The 18,172-nt window shown below is 41.3% G+C and overlaps 1 protein-coding gene across 1 annotated transcript; it reads right to left on the minus strand.

The window, feature by feature from the left end:
- Nucleotides 1-2,213: 2,213 nt before the first annotated feature.
- Nucleotides 2,214-17,933, minus strand: LOC138952964 (zinc finger protein 585A-like). Its single transcript, XM_070324727.1, has 5 exons — nt 17,888-17,933; nt 15,090-16,116; nt 5,997-6,178; nt 2,956-5,345; nt 2,214-2,549 (listed from the first exon to the last, which is right to left on the minus strand). The coding sequence occupies exons 2-5, from the start codon at nt 16,041-16,043 to the stop codon at nt 2,338-2,340; spliced, it is 3,738 nt and encodes a 1,245-aa protein (XP_070180828.1). The 5' UTR covers nt 16,044-16,116; nt 17,888-17,933; the 3' UTR covers nt 2,214-2,337.
- Nucleotides 17,934-18,172: the final 239 nt, after the last annotated feature.

The following is an 18,172-nucleotide window of genomic DNA, read 5'->3' on the forward strand; positions in this document are numbered from 1 at the left end:
AACACTTAACAAGGGTAAAAGGAGAAACAGAATCCGTTAGTCGCCTCTTACGACATGCTGGGGAGCATCGGGTAAATTCTTCCCCTTAACCCGCGGGGGGTAGAAGGAAAACGAATTTTAGCATTTTAGACCAATATTTTGATAGTTCTCGTGTAAGCAAATAATGGATAGAGAGATAATAGTATACATATAATTTAATTTACCTTTTTTTGCCGCGGACAATTGTTTATTTTCGCGGAAATCTGCGATTTCGCGGACAATTCCCATGCCTGAGAAACAGACAGGGATAGAAAAAATATTTCTCACAAAAATATGTTGATCATAGAAGAGATACATATTCAAGCACCGTTCTTGAGCTTTCAAGTGGAAGAGTTGTCATCACACAAACGGCTCTCTCAATGTTTACATGTTTACAGAAATGAAAATACACAAATCAAAAACGATTTTTTAAATCTTTGTTTCCCTGCCTTTGGTACACTGGACAGAATCACACACACAAACACACACACACACAGTGACGCACACACACACACACACAGGAATAATGGAAGCAGTATATATATAGATCTGTATTTTATTATAAAATCTACACTACGACTAAACATGGATTATGACATGATATATATTCTATGGCATGCTCTATTTCTACAAATTTGTTTGTTTATTTGTTTATTTGTTGCTTAACGTCCAGCCGACTACGCAGAGCCATATCAGGACGAGGAAGGGGGGGATGAAGGGGGCCACTTGTCAAGCGATTCCTGTTTACATGCACTAACCCATTACTTGTGTCCCAGCAGGCTTTAGTAAAACTAAATTAATACCTACTGGAAGATTACCAGTTTCCAGTATGTTAAAATAGGCTTAACCTATCTACTGCTGGACTTACATCAGAACACTAACAGATTAAACTATACATGAATCGCGAGACAAGCGGCAAGAGAAGAGATTTTTGGAAAAAATACAGGTGAATGAGCAAGAAGGCAGAAAAAAGAAAAGAATTCATGAAGAAAAAGAGAGCATGACAGGAAAGAGGAACCAAAAATCTACCTAACAGCAAACTAGAAAGCTCCTGCGGTTCCAAAAACAGGAGGGGCCTTTAATTTCATAACCGCAGTGCCCCACTGCGGGATTTCTACAAATACATGATTATTTTTTTAATATTTCCTGGTATGAGCAGTACTACCATGGGTTATGGTTTTGCATGTAGTTTGTGCAGAGAATTATTTTAAAATGATGTCTCTGAGAAAACAACGAAACACAATAATTTACTAGAAAAGAATGTACAGTATTTCAAAACAAAATCGGAAACCACATTTGACCATGATAATAGATTGGAACTTCGGCGGAATGTAGTTAATAATAACTTTCTGTTTCCTGCAGTACTCTTTTTTTCATTTATTCTCTTTTATTTTATTTCATTTCCTCCGTTTACTTTTACTTTTTCTAATAAAATCTAAACTGTAAGTGTAACTCATATTCTAACTGGGCTAATTTCACATAAAAAATATAAAACCATTCAATCACAACAACAACAAACTCAATTAACAGCAGCACCTATTATTTTTAAATAGTGACATCATGCACTATTTTCAGTTTCAATATAGAATGTTTTTAATGCAAACATGCAATACAACAGGTGTAGAAAAAGTCATTGTAACAAAGTAAATAACAACGAATAAATGGAAGACATGGGTCCTGGGATTGTATGAAATGTGCTTTGATTCTCACTTTTATGTGTGTGTGTGTTTTTTTTTGTTTGTTTATCAGAATGTCACTCATCCTATGGAAAGAAACAAAAACCTGTACAGGCACATACAGGGTAAATAAACAGGGAAAAAAGCATGCATAAACATAGGGAGAACACATTCCTATCAAAATGTAGAAACTGTCAAAAAGGGCATGTAAAATCAGATCAATGAAGAACAGACATGATAAAATGACAATATCAGGTAAAACATAGTTCATGGTATATTTGTGTGAGTATTTTCTTATGAAAAAAGGTGGACCTCTTATTATCATTTGTCTGCAAAACACTGTCCTGGAAAGAGATTTAAAAGGGCAGCTTTAGACAAGCCAAAACTGGAAGATACTTGGGATTGTGTTCCAGTAGGAATGAACCCCATTCTCTCACTCTCAACCGCCCCCCCCCCCCCACCCCACCCCGAAAAAAGTCAAGCACTCTTGCACTCAAATCAAAAACTCATTCAATATAAGATCTTTCCAAACAAATTCTTGGAGGTTGGTCCAGTCTCAAAATACATTTTCTCTACTAATTTACAAGGAGTTTGGCAGAACTTTCTGGAGACATTCAGATCAGGACATACAGTACGATTTTGATTAGGTTGATAAAGCTTTTTGCGACTCCTTTTTGGACTGGGTTTTGTTGTGCGTGCGGTAGTGACTCCGGAGGTTGGACTGTAGGGCGAAGGCTCTACCACAGATCTCGCACTTGAAAGGTTTGTCTCCGGAATGCACTCTCCGATGTCCCACAAGCGTGCTGTAGAGGCTGAAGCAGGCTCCACAGTCTTCACACTTGTATGGTTTCTCACCTGAAAATAATGCAATTCACAATACTTTGTAAACATCAAAAACTTTACTAATGGCTGAGCAACTGACAAAAAAACACACACACTTAAAACAACATCCCCCCCCCCCCCCCCCCCATCAATGTTCATGTTAGAAAACTAAACAGCACAAATGTGGCATTACCCCACTTTTGTTGCTATACATACTAAGCTGACTGACTACTTTACAAGTAGGTTTATTATTATTACAAACAAGAATCCAGCAGAATCTCTTAATTCATTTGATACAAAATGCAATAGATCTCTCACACACACACACACACACACACACACACACACACACACACACACACACACACACACACACACACACACACACACACACACACACTACAAAGAAAACGACACAAGTTCTCAGTCTCAGTCTTACCTGTATGGACCCTCATGTGCTGGGCGAGACCAGACGGATGGAAGAAGCCTTTGGCACAGACCTCACAGACGTGGCGCTTCTCTCCCAAGTGAATCAAGCCGTGCCGCTTCAGGTTGCTCTGATGGTTGAACTGCTTGTTGCACTCGGAACACGTGTAGGGCTTGTGCTCCTTGTGGATGTTCACGTGGGCTTTGAAGTTGCAGCTGCGGGCAAAACCTTTACCGCAGTGTGGGCACAGGTACGGTTTCTCCCCAGTGTGTATGCGGAAGTGCTCTTTGTAGGTGGTCATGAGCCTGAAGGATTCTCCACACACGTTGCATTTGATGGGTTTTTCGTTGGTGTGGGTGCGCACGTGGTTAGCCAGGGAGAAAGCGGTGGCCAGCTTTTTGCCGCAGTGAGGACATTGGTGGTTGGGACGCTGGTGGGAGCGGGTGTGAGTAATCATGTGCTGGAAGGTCTTGAAGGTGCGATCGCAATGAGCACACTTGAAGGGAAGGGGGTCTTCGTCTTCCCCGAGCGTCCGTGGGAACTCTACTTTCTTTGACTGCTGAGAAGCAGCTTTTCTGGGTCGACTCGCAAGCTGGCTGTAAGATGCTGTAGACAAGGGAGGTGCATTCTCAGCTTTGATTTCTCCGTCGCTAGTGGAAGGAACTGACTCAAAATCTTCTTCGATCATTGGACTTCTGGGTGGGATTTGGCCTGGGACATTCTGGTCTTCAAAACGGGGTTTCAACTCCACCAGATCTGCGTCAGGGTCAGGAACGGGCCTCACCTGGGGAACATGAAGAGATGAAAGAGGTAATGGTCCACTAGCAATTGGCAGACTAGGTATCCCTTGTTGAAAGCCCAGTGACTGCTGTACGGTTTCTAACCCGAAACAGCTGGCACTGAGCTCATATTCTGACTGAGATGTCGGCTGGATTTGTGATGTTGACTGAGATATTCGCTGGATTTGTGATGTTGACTGGATTTGTGATGTTGACTGACATGTTGGCTGGATTTGTGATGTTGACTGACATGTTGGCTGGATTTGTGATGTTGGCACCTGGAACCTATTCTCGACAGGAACCGGTGGGGTTTGAATTTGATGTGGATACGTAAACCCACAGTCATCGCACCTGATGACGTCAGGGCTGCCAGCATTATTAGTCACAGGTAGCATTCTGCCCTCTGCTGGGGGCTTGCACAGGTGGGCAGGAATTTCACGCTTGCAGGTGTGGCTAGCGATGTGAGTGTGATCAGTGAACGACCTGCCACACGCTCTGCACTCAAAGGCTCTGAGCTTGTAATGACTCTTCATGTGTGCGACAAGATGAGTCAGTTGGGAACAGGCCGTCCCACACTCCTGGCAGCCAAACTCCTTCTCTCCGGAGTGAATCAGCGTGTGTCGATTCAAGTGGCTCCGGGATTTGAAGTTGTCTCCGCACTGCTGGCAGATGACCCGGTTTCGCCTGGACTTGTCCGATTTTCCTTTCTCCTTCTTGCCCTTTTTGCCATCCTTGCTATCCTCCCCTTCCTTGGGATCTGCTAAGTTCTTGTCTGTCCATGGCTGAGCTGGTGAAGGCTGGACACACTGCTGTTGCTGAGTCAGCGCTTTCTGGCACACCTGTCTCCTCATATGCTGCCTCAGAGCGTACATGGTGGAGAAGGGAGTCTTGCACAGTTCGCAGTGCACCTGCACCGGCTGCATGATGTGAATCTTGGCGTGCATCGCCAGAACGTTCGCCTGGAAGAAGCGCGCCTTGCACAACTTGCACTGATGCCTCATTTCAGCTTGGTGCTTGGGCATGTGCTGGGTGAACTGGTCAGGATCCGTGAAAGTCTTGTCGCAGAGTTTGCAATGCAGGTTTTTGTACTGCCTGACCGAGTCCCACTTCACTTCAGGAGTGGCGCTGTGTTTGATCATGTGCAACGCCAGTTTGTTGGAGTTCACAAACAGCTTGTCGCACACCTGACACTGAAACTTTCTCGAGACGTGGGAGAAGTTTTTGTCGTCCTCTTTTATTTCTCCTGAGCTTCTGATCATGCTTGGATCCCGAATCCCACCAGGAACTACCAGTTTCTTACCAGGCCGCTTTTTTGAAGCTTCTCCTTTAGTTGCAGATCTGTGACTGTGGTCTCCATCCATTTCCATATCTTCCGATTCCTGCAAGTCCCCTCCATGGACTATGTGGTACCCATCTGAAACCACCTGAGCAATCTCCTTCAGTCTGAGAGCGGCACTGGACTGTTGGTTTGATTCTCCTTGATTTGAAGTGTGGGGTTGCATCTGAGATGATGACCCATAAGATGCTGGCTGTTTACCAGTCAGATCAAAGCATTTGGAGCAGTAGCGACTGAGGGGAAAGTTGCAGGTTCCGCACACATCTCTCCTGAGAGAATTGTCGTAGCTGAAAAGAAAACAGAACATCTATTGTAGTGTATACACAGATATTAATATTTACACTGGCTGTGAAGACTTCTTTTACAGAACAAGAAATAAGGATCGTTAGTAAGATGTTCAGCTGCAAACTATGGAAGTACACACACACACATACATACACGCACACACACACACATCAGAGCAAAATATCTCTCTAAACATTCCAAAATTGTGTGCTACTGCTAGAGGCATAACCTGTGCAGAAGAATTGTGCATTACATCTGGAAGGAAAGCTCATCACAAATGTTGCTTTACACATGATGTAATTTTACCAATGATGTGTTGAAAGAGCTGCATTTTGTCTGACTCAAAATAACTTTCACATTCACCTATACCTGCAACCAAAACAATATGTTAACAAGACATGCCCCTAAATGGTCAGTGCAACCCGTGAGGATATAATTACATCAAAAACAGAATTTCTCATTTTTTATCTTATTTTATTTCTTATTGTATTTTCTCACTTTCATATTTGATTGAATATTTTTAAAATATCAGAGTTGTGAAAGAAACAACTGAAAGTCAGCAGAGACTTTCTTCTGAGACTTTAAATTTATCAGATTTGTGAAATTCATTTTTTCTTCATCAACCAGAAAAAGTACAAATGCAGGCTTTGTACCATTCCAGAAGAGTGGCGACAAGCTGCGAGTCGTCCCAGTGGCGTTCCTCCTTGATGATCTGCCACATGCAGAAGGTGTCCCGGGAGGTCAAGAAACTGATGGACATGGGCGACTGACCTTGCTGGCTGACCGCTTCCTCCAGCTGCTCAAATCTCCGCTTCCTTGGTGTCAAGGTGATGCGCTGCACAGTGAAACATTTAAATTAGCACAAGCAAGTTAGCAGACTAATTGATTTAAATTGCTTGTGTGCAAATAACTTAAAAACGTTCGACATGACTCGCACAAGTGATACGCTGAAAAACTGTTTTCTTTGATCAAGTTGTTTCTAGTTCTACCTCAACCTGCTAAAATTGTGAAATAGTCCAGTAGCACAACTGATGAAGATAAAGAAATAAAGAACACAACATCATGCTGACGTAATGCACTTGGTCAAAATCAATTTGGAACAAAATGAACACTAAACCAGAAAGTGAGAAGCTGAGAGAGAGAGAGAGAGAGAGAGAGAGAGAGAGAGAGAGAGAGAGAGAGAGAGAGAGAGAGAGAGAGAGAGAGAGAGAGAGAGAGAGAAAACTCAGAAAGTTTATTGTTTGGGCCAACTGACCCATTACAACCGGTACATCAAACATGACAGCCTCTCTCTCTCTCTCTCTCTCTCCCACTCCCACTCTCACAGTCACACACATGTATACACACACACACACTCTGACTTTCACTCCTTCTCTCTCTCACACACACACACACACACACACACACACACACACACACACACACACACACACACAAACACACACACACACACATGCACAATACATACATGTATGGGTATGTACAGGGGATGGCTGGTGCCTCATCAAATACATCCTCAACTACAACATACATCAAAGGACATAGTTGTATAAAATCCAGCAGCTACGCAATGCACTCAACCACATCAACAAAACAGAGAGACATGAAGCAAAATAAATCATTCGGTTACACCTTAGGAAGTAAATCACGGCGTTTGTTAACAATAACATAATAAATAAATCTGTCTAAATCATGGAGACCGTTCTTGTTTTGCATTATCAACTGAAAGGAAACCAAACAAGGATATGATGTGTATTTAAAGGATAAGTATTGACAGCGAAGATCGTTCAATGCATCACAGTGAAATAAAATGTGCATTTCATCCTCAGGTGCTTTTTTGCAGAATGGGCAAAACAAGTCCTGTAGGGTATGTGGGGAGTATCTCAATTTATGTGAGCGTAATTCGGACACGCCAGCTCTGAACCTAATGAGCACATCTCTTATATGCTTATTTTTGACAAAAGTAAAATACATTTCCATGCAAACAGATAACTTAAATACGCTGTAAACGCGTTCTTGAATATTACAATCTATTAACCTCTGTCTAAAACGTTTCAAAAAAGCTTTCTCGCATTGCACACCTTGGTTTTCCCACACAAATCCGAAACCTTTCTTTCTTTCTTTATTTGGTGTTTAACGTCGTTTTCAACCACGAAGGTTATATCGCGACGGGGAAAGGGGGGGGGGGGGGGGGGGGGGGGGAGATGGGATAGAGCCACTTGTTAATTGTTCACAAAAGCACTAATCAAAAAATTGCTCCAGGGGCTTGCAACGTAGTACAATATATTACCTTACTGGGAGAATGCAAGTTTCCAGTACAAAGGACTTAACAGTTTTTACATACTGCTTGACTAAAATCTGTACAAACATTGACTTTATTCTATACAAGAAACACTTAACAAGGGTAAAAGGAGAAACAGAATCCGTTAGTCGCCTCTTACGACATGCCGCGCTGGGGAGCATCGGGTAAATTCTTCCCCCTAACCCGCGGGGGGTAAATCCGAAACCAAATTAATACAAAGTTAATCTTACTTGGGATGTCCAACAAAACTTGCCTTGCCTGTGCAAATACAACTGCATATTATAAGCTTTTTTAGGGAGTCTGGAATCATTCATCTTGACTAGGCGTAACCAATATTTTATACATTCTTTCTTTCTTTATTTGGTGTTTAACGTCGTTTTCAACCGTTCAAGGTTATATCGCGACGGGGAAAGGGGGGGAGATGGGATAGAGCCACTTGCTAATTGTTTCTTGTTCACAAAAGCACTAATCAAAAAATTGCTCCAGGGGCTTGCAAGGTAGTACAATATATGACCTTACTGGGAGAATGCAAGTTTCCAGTACAAAGGACTTAATATTTCTTACATACTGCTTGACTAAAATCTTTACAAACATTGACTATATTCTTCCCCCTAACCTGCGGGGGTAATATTTTATACATGCAACATGAGAAAAAATGTACAACGGATAGCGACCAGTTTCAGCATATATATGCTATGTCGTTTGGTGTTCTTGGCGCCACGTTTAAAATCTTTTTAAGCGCAAACGTGTGAATCTTCTCTGTCTGTGTTTGTGGGTAAAGACCCCAAATTTCTGAACCATATAACAGGGTAGGCTGTATCTGAGCATCAAATAGTTTCAAAAACAGGTTTGGGGAGAAATCACCGAGTTTCCATAATGTTCTTAATAACTCAAAAACACCTTTCTTAGCCCTGGATGCCATATCATTAAGAGCATTTGAAAAGGTCAGGCGGGTAGTGAAAACAAGTCCTAAATACTTATAAGAGTTTACTATCTTCATCTTGACGCCGTTGAAAAACCATTTCTCGTTCTGAGAAATGTATCCCCCGTTTCTAAAAATAATTATGTTTGATTTTTCCAGGTTAACCTCTAAATCCATGTCATTAGCTTTGTGGGCAAGAATATTCAGTTGGTTTTGTAATCCAACCACGGTATCAGATAATAAAACAATATCATCAGCGAAAAGCAAAATGAATAGTTCAAGTAAGTCAGGCAGGCACCATCTGTATTCCATGTTTACCCTTACAAATAATTTCCGACGCCAGATCATTAATAAACAGGGAAAAAAGAAGCGGGCTGGTTATTTCCCCCTGCTTGAGGCCTTTGTGACAAAAAAAGGCGTCGGTCAGTTTACACCCATATCTTACTCGGCCTTTAACTCTTCTGTACATGCCTTGTAACATCTTGCCTTCAACTCCTGATCCGCGCAAAATAGGCCAGAGCTTACAGTGGGAAATTAAATCAAAGGCTTTTCAAAAATCAATAAAAGCAACGTACAACTTTTGTTTTCTCAGCAAATGCCTCTGAATCATACTGAACAAAGTAAATATATATGTGATCAACGGTGCGGTGATCTTTTGAGTTTTGTTTAGAGAGAGAGAGAGAGAGAGAGAGAGAGAGAGAGAGAGAGAGAGAGAGAGAGAGAGAGAGAGAGAGAGAGAGAGAGAGAGAGAGAGAGAGAGAGAGAGAGAGAGAGAGAGAGAGAGAGAGAGAGAGAGAGAGAGAGAGAGAGAGAACAAGAACAAGAACAAACCTTTATTTAACAAGGGTAATAGAGTAAGCAGTGATCTGCAATTTTTACATCTGGCCCTTGCCCTAAAGAGGGACTAGTCTAAAATTGCTAAAGAATAAGCAAGTAAAGAAAACTACTGCTACATGATTATAATAAAATGAAAGTAAGAACATATATCATCAATTTACATACAATACATTGCTTAAATGAAAAATGTAAGTTCATTTGACATGAGTTAAGGGCGGGGATGTAGCTCAGTCGGTAGCGCGCTGGATTTGTATTCAGTTGGCTGCTGTCAGCGTGAGTTCATCCCCACGATCGGCGAGAGATTTATTTCTCAGAGTCAACTTTGTGTGCAGACTCTCCTCGGTGTCCGAACACCCCCGTGTGTACACGCAAGCACAAGACCAAGTGCGCACGAAAAAGATCCTGTAATCCATGTCAGAGTTCGGTGGGTTATAGAAACACGAACATACCCAGCATGCTTCCTCCGAAAGCGGCGTATGGCTGCCTAAATGGCGGGGTAAAAACGGTCATACACGTAAAATTCCACTCGTGCAAAACACGAGTGTACGTGGGAGTTTCAGCCCACGAACGCAGAAGAAGAAGAAGAAGAAGACATGAGTTAAGAATTATAGAGTAGATTGCACTGACGCAACAAAGCTGTAAATGCCATGCCCATTGACATACACTGCATTCGAAAAAAATCAGTGTATATAAAAATAATAATACATTGTTAAAAAGCACCGGTTGTTGGTTTTAACAACCATTCTAGCGACAACAGATGTTTATTTAGACTTCATGAGATAAGACGTATATATATATATCTGGTCTTAAAAACGTTTGTGCTGCTAGTTTGCCGTAGGATTGTCAGAAGAGTGTTCCAAAGACTGCTACAGTACTGAATAGACTAAACTAGATTTGAATAGGTCAATCCTAGGCAGAGGCATGTTCAGTCTCATCAATTGGCGTGAAGTTTTTAACGTGAATTTGGAAAATATGGTTTGAGGTACACATCCATGAATAATTTTATGCATAAGGGTACCTTTATTATAACTTAGCCTTGCCTTCAGAGGAAGAATGCCTAAGTTCATGTAGTCTAACTCAGATAGGGTTGTTTTCTTTAAGCGCTCGTTTATGTAATCTAATTAGTGGTTTGAATGAATTTTCACTTGCCGAGTCCCACAAGGTAGACGCGTAATCAATAACAGACTGAATATGAGCATTAAAGAATAATTTCCTGGCTTCCAAATTCAGAAAGTGCTTGATTCTAGATAATAGATAAACCTTCTTGGACACATGTTTAGACAGTTGTTCGATGTGGACTGTGACCAAGACAGGTTGTTATCAATGGTCACTCCCAAAACTTTATGATGGTCGAATTTTTCAACAAGTTTATCATTAACCGTTAGATCGTGAAATATTGAGGTTATGTTCTGGCGTTTTTGCCTAGTTGTTATTATCATGCTTTTTGTTTTTTGGGGGCTAAGGGACATGTGATTTAGCTCAGTCCATTCACTCAACTGGTTTAAACTTTCTTGCAGTGTTTCTGATAAACGACTTAAATTGGTGTTACTAGAATGTATGGTTGTGTCATCTGCAAAAAGTTCACAAATTCTCAATGTGAAGGGGAAGGTCATTTATAGATACGAGGAGAGGGCCTAAAACTGACCCTTGTGGTACGCCATATCGTACATCCTGCATACGTGATGCTGAGGCGTTTGCGTATACAGCCTGTTGCCTGTCACTAAGAAAAGAAGTTATAAGTTCAACAGAATCAATCCCGAGTCCATACAAATTACAATGTGAGTTTCCTCAGTAACAACTTGTGGTCAATTACATCAAAAGCTTTGGCAAAATCTACAAAAACAGCTCCACAAAATTCATTATCGTTGATCTTTTCCAACCACTGATCAACAAGAGAGACTAAGGCAGTGTGACAGAAGTGATGAGCTCTAAATCCAGACTGGTTAGGGTGAAATAATTGATTGTGGTCAAAGTGCGATAATAGGTGTTTGTATATGTCGTTCCAGTGGTTTTGATAATACTGACAGTATAGAAATCAGCCTATAATTTGAGGGGTCTTTCTTTTCGCCAGATTTAAACAGAGGAATGATTTTAGCCTGCTTGAGGGCTATTGGAAAATATTTTTGTTCTAAACAGAGATTATAATTTATGTAAGTGAGGGTGTCAGAAATTACAGGGGCTGATAACTTTAGAATCCTTCCATCAAGCCTGTCTATTCCCCGGGTACCCGTTTGCTTCAAATGAGTGAGTGCGTGAAATACTTCAGGCACCGTAAGCGGAGGAATATCTAACTCAGTGAGATGAAATTTGTTTTGATTTACAGAAGTCTTCCAAAACTTCCAATTTATTTAAGGTTGTTTTATCGTTTATAATAACCTTTTCAGCTATTTTGGAAAAATGTGTGTTTAAATCATCAGGTGATATGTCCTTTAGCCAACTTGAAGTAGGTGCAGTCGTTTTATTTGTAAGTTCATTTATTGTTTTCCAAATGTTCTTTGAATTTTGTTTTGAAGAAGCAAGGTCTTTTTTGTTTAATCGTTTCTTTGAATTAACTTTATTTCTCTGTTCTCTATACTCCTCTTCTTTACCGATTGACTTTAAAAAATCACGATGATCAATTGCATCTTGTAATTCATCATCAAACCACTTAGGTTTTACTATGTGTTTGACTCTCTTAATTTTCCATGGAGCATGTCGATCATAAATGTTAGTGAAGGCATTCAGCCAGTGCGTTAGAGCAGCATCAGAATTCGTATGATTATAAACCTCAGGGAGAGAGGAATTACAGAGGTCACGGAGAAATGTGTCTTCGTTGAATTGAGAAAAGGATCTATATTTTAATTTTTATTGTCTTGTGGCCAGCTTTAGGAATTTTTATACCCTTTCTCGACCACGTTAGACAAATGGGAAAGTGATCGCTGCTACCACTAGCTGGAACACAACATTCAACAATGTTACGGTGATCAGTCATATAAATATGATCTATCAGTATCAGAGTGCTGGTGGTTGCTGTGACTCTCAGTAGGTGTGCATACTATTTGTTTGAGATTATAGAGGTTAAGCATATCAAGCCACATTTTGTTCTGTTTTAACAAATTAATATTAAAGTCACCTAACATAATTATTTCCTTTGATTCGAGCAAGACTGCATCTAACATCTGTGTACAATTATCTGACCAGTTTGCTCGCTCTGCAGGATTTCTATAACAGAAACCTATAAGTAATAAGGAGTGGAGGTGCTCTTTTCAACTTAATTTCTATCCACACCGATTCCACAAACTGCTCAAGGTGTGTTAATCGTGTATAACTAACTGATTCGCTTATGTACAATAGCAAACCAGTTTCTTTACTTTGCTGTGGGTCTCGTCGTAATACATTGTAACCAGGAATAGCAACATCAGAATCTGAAATCTGGTGAGATAATCTGGATTCTGAAAACCCAAAAACGTGAAAGCTTGAACCAGAATTTAAAAGCATAGTAGATCATATATATATCTATGTCAGTCATTTTGTTAATTGCATGGTTTATATTCAGGTGTCCCATGCGAAAACCCTCTTTAGTGGGCCATGCATCTGGGCAGCTGCTCATCATGAAACTATATAAGTATTACATTAACAGCGTTCTAACTCCTGAGCGTTAAAATAAATCGATATATGGACTACTGAAATATCTTGGTACAAAATAAACAAACTAAAAGTAAATAGCAAACGAGAAAAAAAAGCAATTAAGAAACACAAAATATGTTATCAAAAAGGAATAGACACTGTAATATTTTATGAAAAAGGAGACAATAAACTACTTTGAACGAAGAAGTAAGTTACTAATACTAAGTAAATAACTTAATAAGTAAGTAAAAAGTGATACTGTAATAGCGATCGCAGACAACAACAATCAATAAGCAAAGGGCGACGTCTCCGAGACTGTACAAAAGTGGTGATAAAGTTAATATTCGTACTTTCAGTTGAAGACTGAACATTGTCAAACAATGAGACACACGCACACTTGAACGTGGATGATCGCAAATAACGACACAGTTGTGACTAGATCAGAAGACACAAGCACACAGTTATTATCAACCTGACTTCTCAATATGAAAAAGGAGACAATAAAAGTACTTTGAACAAAGAAGTAAGTTACTAATACTAAGTAAATAAGTAGGTAAAAAGTGATACTGTAATAGCGATCACAGACAACAACAATCAATAAGCAAAGGGCGATGTCTCCGAGACAGTCCAAAAGTGGTGATAAAGTTAATATTCGTACAAGTTTTCAGTTGAAGACAGTTGTCAAACAATGAGACACACGCACACTTGAACGTGGATGATCGCAAATAACGACACAGTTGTGACTAGATCAGTAGACACAAGCACACAGTTATTATCAACCTGACTTCTCTGTTCTCAAAGTATAAGAAAGTATAAGAAGAAAGGTTTCAAACGTTGGAGTAAGTGTAAATTCACAGTCTTCAGGTCACTTTTGATTGAACACAGTCAAGGGTCGCACTAAAAGTGACACTGTAGTTTTAAAACTACACACACAATATCGAAAATGTCACTGTTTAGCATCTGGCCCTTTCGATAGGACAAGATGCACACTACACACTGCAGAGAGGGCACACACTTACTTGGTTATTAAGGAATCTCTCCGATAGTCAATGGCCACGAGCATTTGAAATTCGCACATTTATACGAATACTGGTATTGGTATACTTGTTATGAGTCTTTCTCTTTCTGTTTCACACACAGACAGAGAGAGAGAGAGAGAGAGAGAGAGAGAGAGAGAGAGAGAGAGAGAGAGAGAGAGAGAGAGAGAGAGAGAGAGAGAGAGAGAGAGAGAGAGAGAGAGAGAGAGAGAGAGAGAGAGAGAGAGAGAGAGAGAGAGAGAGAGAGAGAGAGAGAGAGAGAGAGAGAGAGAGAGAGAGAGAGAGAGAGAGAGAGAGAGAGAGAGAGAGAGAGAGAGAGAGAGAGAGAGAGAGAGAGAGAGAGAGAGAGAGAGAGAGAGAGAGAGAGAGAGAGAGAGAGAGAGAGAGAGAGAGAGAGAGAGAGAGAGAGAGAGAGAGAGAGAGAGAGAGAGAGAGAGAGAGAGAGAGAGAGAGAGAGAGAGAGAGAGAGAGAGAGAGAGAGAGAGAGAGAGAGAGAGAGAGAGAGAGAGAGAGAGAGAGAGAGAGAGAGAGAGAGAGAGAGAGAGAGAGAGAGAGAGAGAGAGAGAGAGAGAGAGAGAGAGAGAGAGAGAGAGAGAGAGAGAGAGAGAGAGAGAGAGAGAGAGAGAGAGAGAGAGAGAGAGAGAGAGAGAGAGAGAGAGAGAGAGAGAGAGAGAGAGAGAGAGAGAGAGAGAGAGAGAGAGAGAGAGAGAGAGAGAGAGAGAGAGAGAGAGAGAGAGAGAGAGAGAGAGAGAGAGAGAGAGAGAGAGAGAGAGAGAGAGAGAGAGAGAGAGAGAGAGAGAGAGAGAGAGAGAGAGAGAGAGAGAGAGAGAGAGAGAGAGAGAGAGAGAGAGAGAGAGAGAGAGAGAGATGAGAGAGAGAGAGAGAGAGAGAGAGAGAGAGAGAGAGAGAGAGAGAGAGAGAGAGAGAGAGAGAGAGGAGAGGGAGGGAGGGAGGGAAGGAGGGGGGGGGGGGGGGGGGGGGAGGGAGACAGTCACACAAACACGCGGAGAAGCAAACAACAGGTATTAAGGCCTTTCCTTACCTGTGCAGAATCTGAATCCTGCATCATCATGGCAGGGTTTGGAATCTGCAGGTGGACAGGGCTTGTGACACCCCCATTACTCTTTTCCCTCATGAGTTGACCCCCGTCTCTACCTCCGTGAATTTGGTCCTTGCTGTCTGTACCCTGCACAGAAACTTGTTCCATTTCCCTACCCATGCCCCCATCTCCCATAGGATGTGGATGTGCATGGTGATCAGTTAGAGTTTGTGGATGGTGGTGATCTACAACAGAGAGTGAATGGCTATCTCGGAGGGGTTGTGGGTGGTGATCTGAAATGGAGTGTGAGTGGTGATCTGAAATGGAGTGTGAATGACGATCTGCACCGGGGTGAGGGTGGTGATCTGCTACAGCATGTGAATGGTGATCTCCGAGAGGTTGTGGGTGATGATCTCCAACAGCGTGTGGATGACATTGATCTCCAACAGAATGTGAGTGGTGATCTCCCAAACTGTGCGGATGGTGGCCCCTGTGGTCTATGTGCTGCATGACAAGGTGTGAGACTGGCATTGGCTGATGATGGGTCTGTTGATGCATCACTGGATGAACCTGCTGCTGCTGCTGTATAGATGGGTGTGTCTGTTGCTGCTGTTGTTGTTGCTGAACTGAATGATGCCCCTGCGGTTGCTGCTGAACCACTTGATGTTGCTGTTGTTGCTGAACTGCTGGATGTCCTTGCTGCTGCTGTTGCTGAACTGAGTGGTGCCCATGTTGTTGTTGCTGAACTGAGTGGTGCCCATGTTGTTGTTGTTGAACTGAGTGGTGCCCTTGTTGTTGTTGCTGAACTGAGTGATGTCCCTGTTGTGGAACTGATGGGTGCCCATGCTGGATGGATGGGTTGTCCAAGTCGTGGACCAGGTGGTGAAGGAAAGTGCTGCTGTCCATCAGAATGTTTTCACCACCAGGTGTCGCCACTGCAGCAGCTTTGGGATCCATACTGCAGTGCTGCTTTTCAGTTGACTGGCAACATTACCAGCTATGCCATTGGTTCGTGGAGCTCGACATGCCTCTGTGTACAAAATATTTTTATGTCTTCAATTAGAACAGTTATCAAGTTCACATTGTACATGTCACTTTGATATAAAATAGATTACCTTCATACACTACGATCGAGTTCAACACACACATTTTTATTTTATTTTAACAAAAATACATAAATAGTATTAGTATTACTGGTACTATTAGTTTAAAGGTCCTTGTCTACATTTGTATACCGAAATCGCCATTTGACCATTAAAATGCAGAGTCTATTATCTACAAATATCAACAATACACCCCCTTTCGATCAAGAAAGACGAAGCCAGTGTAGCCGTTTGAAAATTCAATGTATTATTCCAGCGTAGTAGTAGTAGTACTCATAGTAGGATATCCTTATTTGGAAAATGCCAAGCGCAAAACTCCTCTCAAATCCCGTGCATTTCGTGCGTTTAAAAAAAAGCGTGGACAACGTACGCTCCAGTGTCAAACTGTTGCTGCACTTGTTTGGGCGTGGCTATAACTTATAAGCATAGTCACATGAATTTGATTGGTCAGTATTTTTAGGCAAAGCACATGTTCTCAGCAAACAGAAAACAAAATATTGGAAGCGTGAGTCACGCTACCCAAAAATAAAATCTTTTTTTACATAGTTTTTTTTTCTGTAACTTTTATCCCCATGGTTCATTCATCATTTGACATAATTTTGTATCAAAATCTAACTATAAGATTATTGAAAAAAAGCAAAAATGTAGACGACCACCTTTAACAAAGTACAACTATAAACTATTTATCTTCAAAATATAATCGACCTAACTGGAACTGAAGAATTACTTCTGGCCTTAATAAATTCTGTTTTAACTAGTAGGTTTAAAAATAAAATAATATGGCAACAGTCAAAATCTTATTTACACTTACTGTTATAGGACTAAATTACGTTTCTAAGTCAACTGCAACTAAATGAATTAATATGGTTGCCTGCAGGAGCAGAATGTTGTACTACAGATACCACTACCAAATTGGATGGGGCATGCAACCACCATCTCCCTTCCCCTAACGAGCCGTCCACTTCCCTGCACACATAACGTTACCCCCCCCCCCCCCCCCCCCATTACTTGAAAAACACACAGGTCTGCAAAGACAAACACGATCCTCACAATAAGAAATCGAACTGAGACTGCATCAATAACAACAAAGGGATCGCCAGTTGGAAACTTCATGATAGTGCTACAAAGAGGTCAGACTGACCGCCGGAAACCTCCGTCTTTATTTCTTGGGCAGCCGACTGGGACCAGACAATCCAGCCGAAAGTGCTTGCTAATGCTATGTGTAAACTTTATATCTTTGCAAACAAAACACGCACAGTTATCATATCTTAAGCAATTTCAAGGGAAAAGTGCCATTCTGCTGGGAGGGAAAAGGCAAACAACTCACGTTGAGCAATGTTAATCTAGTGTCCTAAACGTTATACACTGTGCCTGTACAGTACAACGAACTGCTGTGGACTGCCACAATGTGCCACGGTGCTTTCACTCATCTGTCATTTTTGTGTCTGGCATCTCCAAGTTCAAACTCTTGTAAAGAATGATTGTGAATGTCTGGAAATGGAATCCTCAAAATGGAAGTAGGAGTGTTATGTTATAACTTATATGAGTGCATTATTATCGTTTGAGACAGGAGAAATACTGGTTGTTATAATGTTTACGTCCAGAGCAATCGTCAAAATGCGTAAGTCTAGCACTAAAGCACGTCACTGATGTTTCATAGCACTGCAAAGTAAAAGATTGCAAGCTTTTTTCACTTACGATCAAAGACAGGCCGCCATTGTTGATCATATCAAGGTACATAACTACTCTTAGCTCAAGCTGGCCATAATTATTATCTCCCTTGATGAAAGTGGCTTATTATAACCGGGTGTCCTTCATTCTGCCAGCGTTTTCTACTTCAGACAGTTATTGTTGGGTGAAAATAATTTAGACTAGCCTGCTTTTATCTGCCAGAACTTGAATCGAGGTGCCTCCAAGGCTTCTTTTGAAAGCAGAGCGAGAGAGAGTAACCCGACAGGCGGAAGGTATCGTCCACTGGACTAC

Source organism: Littorina saxatilis, linkage group LG17 (assembly GCF_037325665.1).
Source record: "Littorina saxatilis isolate snail1 linkage group LG17, US_GU_Lsax_2.0, whole genome shotgun sequence".
Classification (NCBI taxonomy): domain Eukaryota; kingdom Metazoa; phylum Mollusca; class Gastropoda; order Littorinimorpha; family Littorinidae; genus Littorina; species Littorina saxatilis.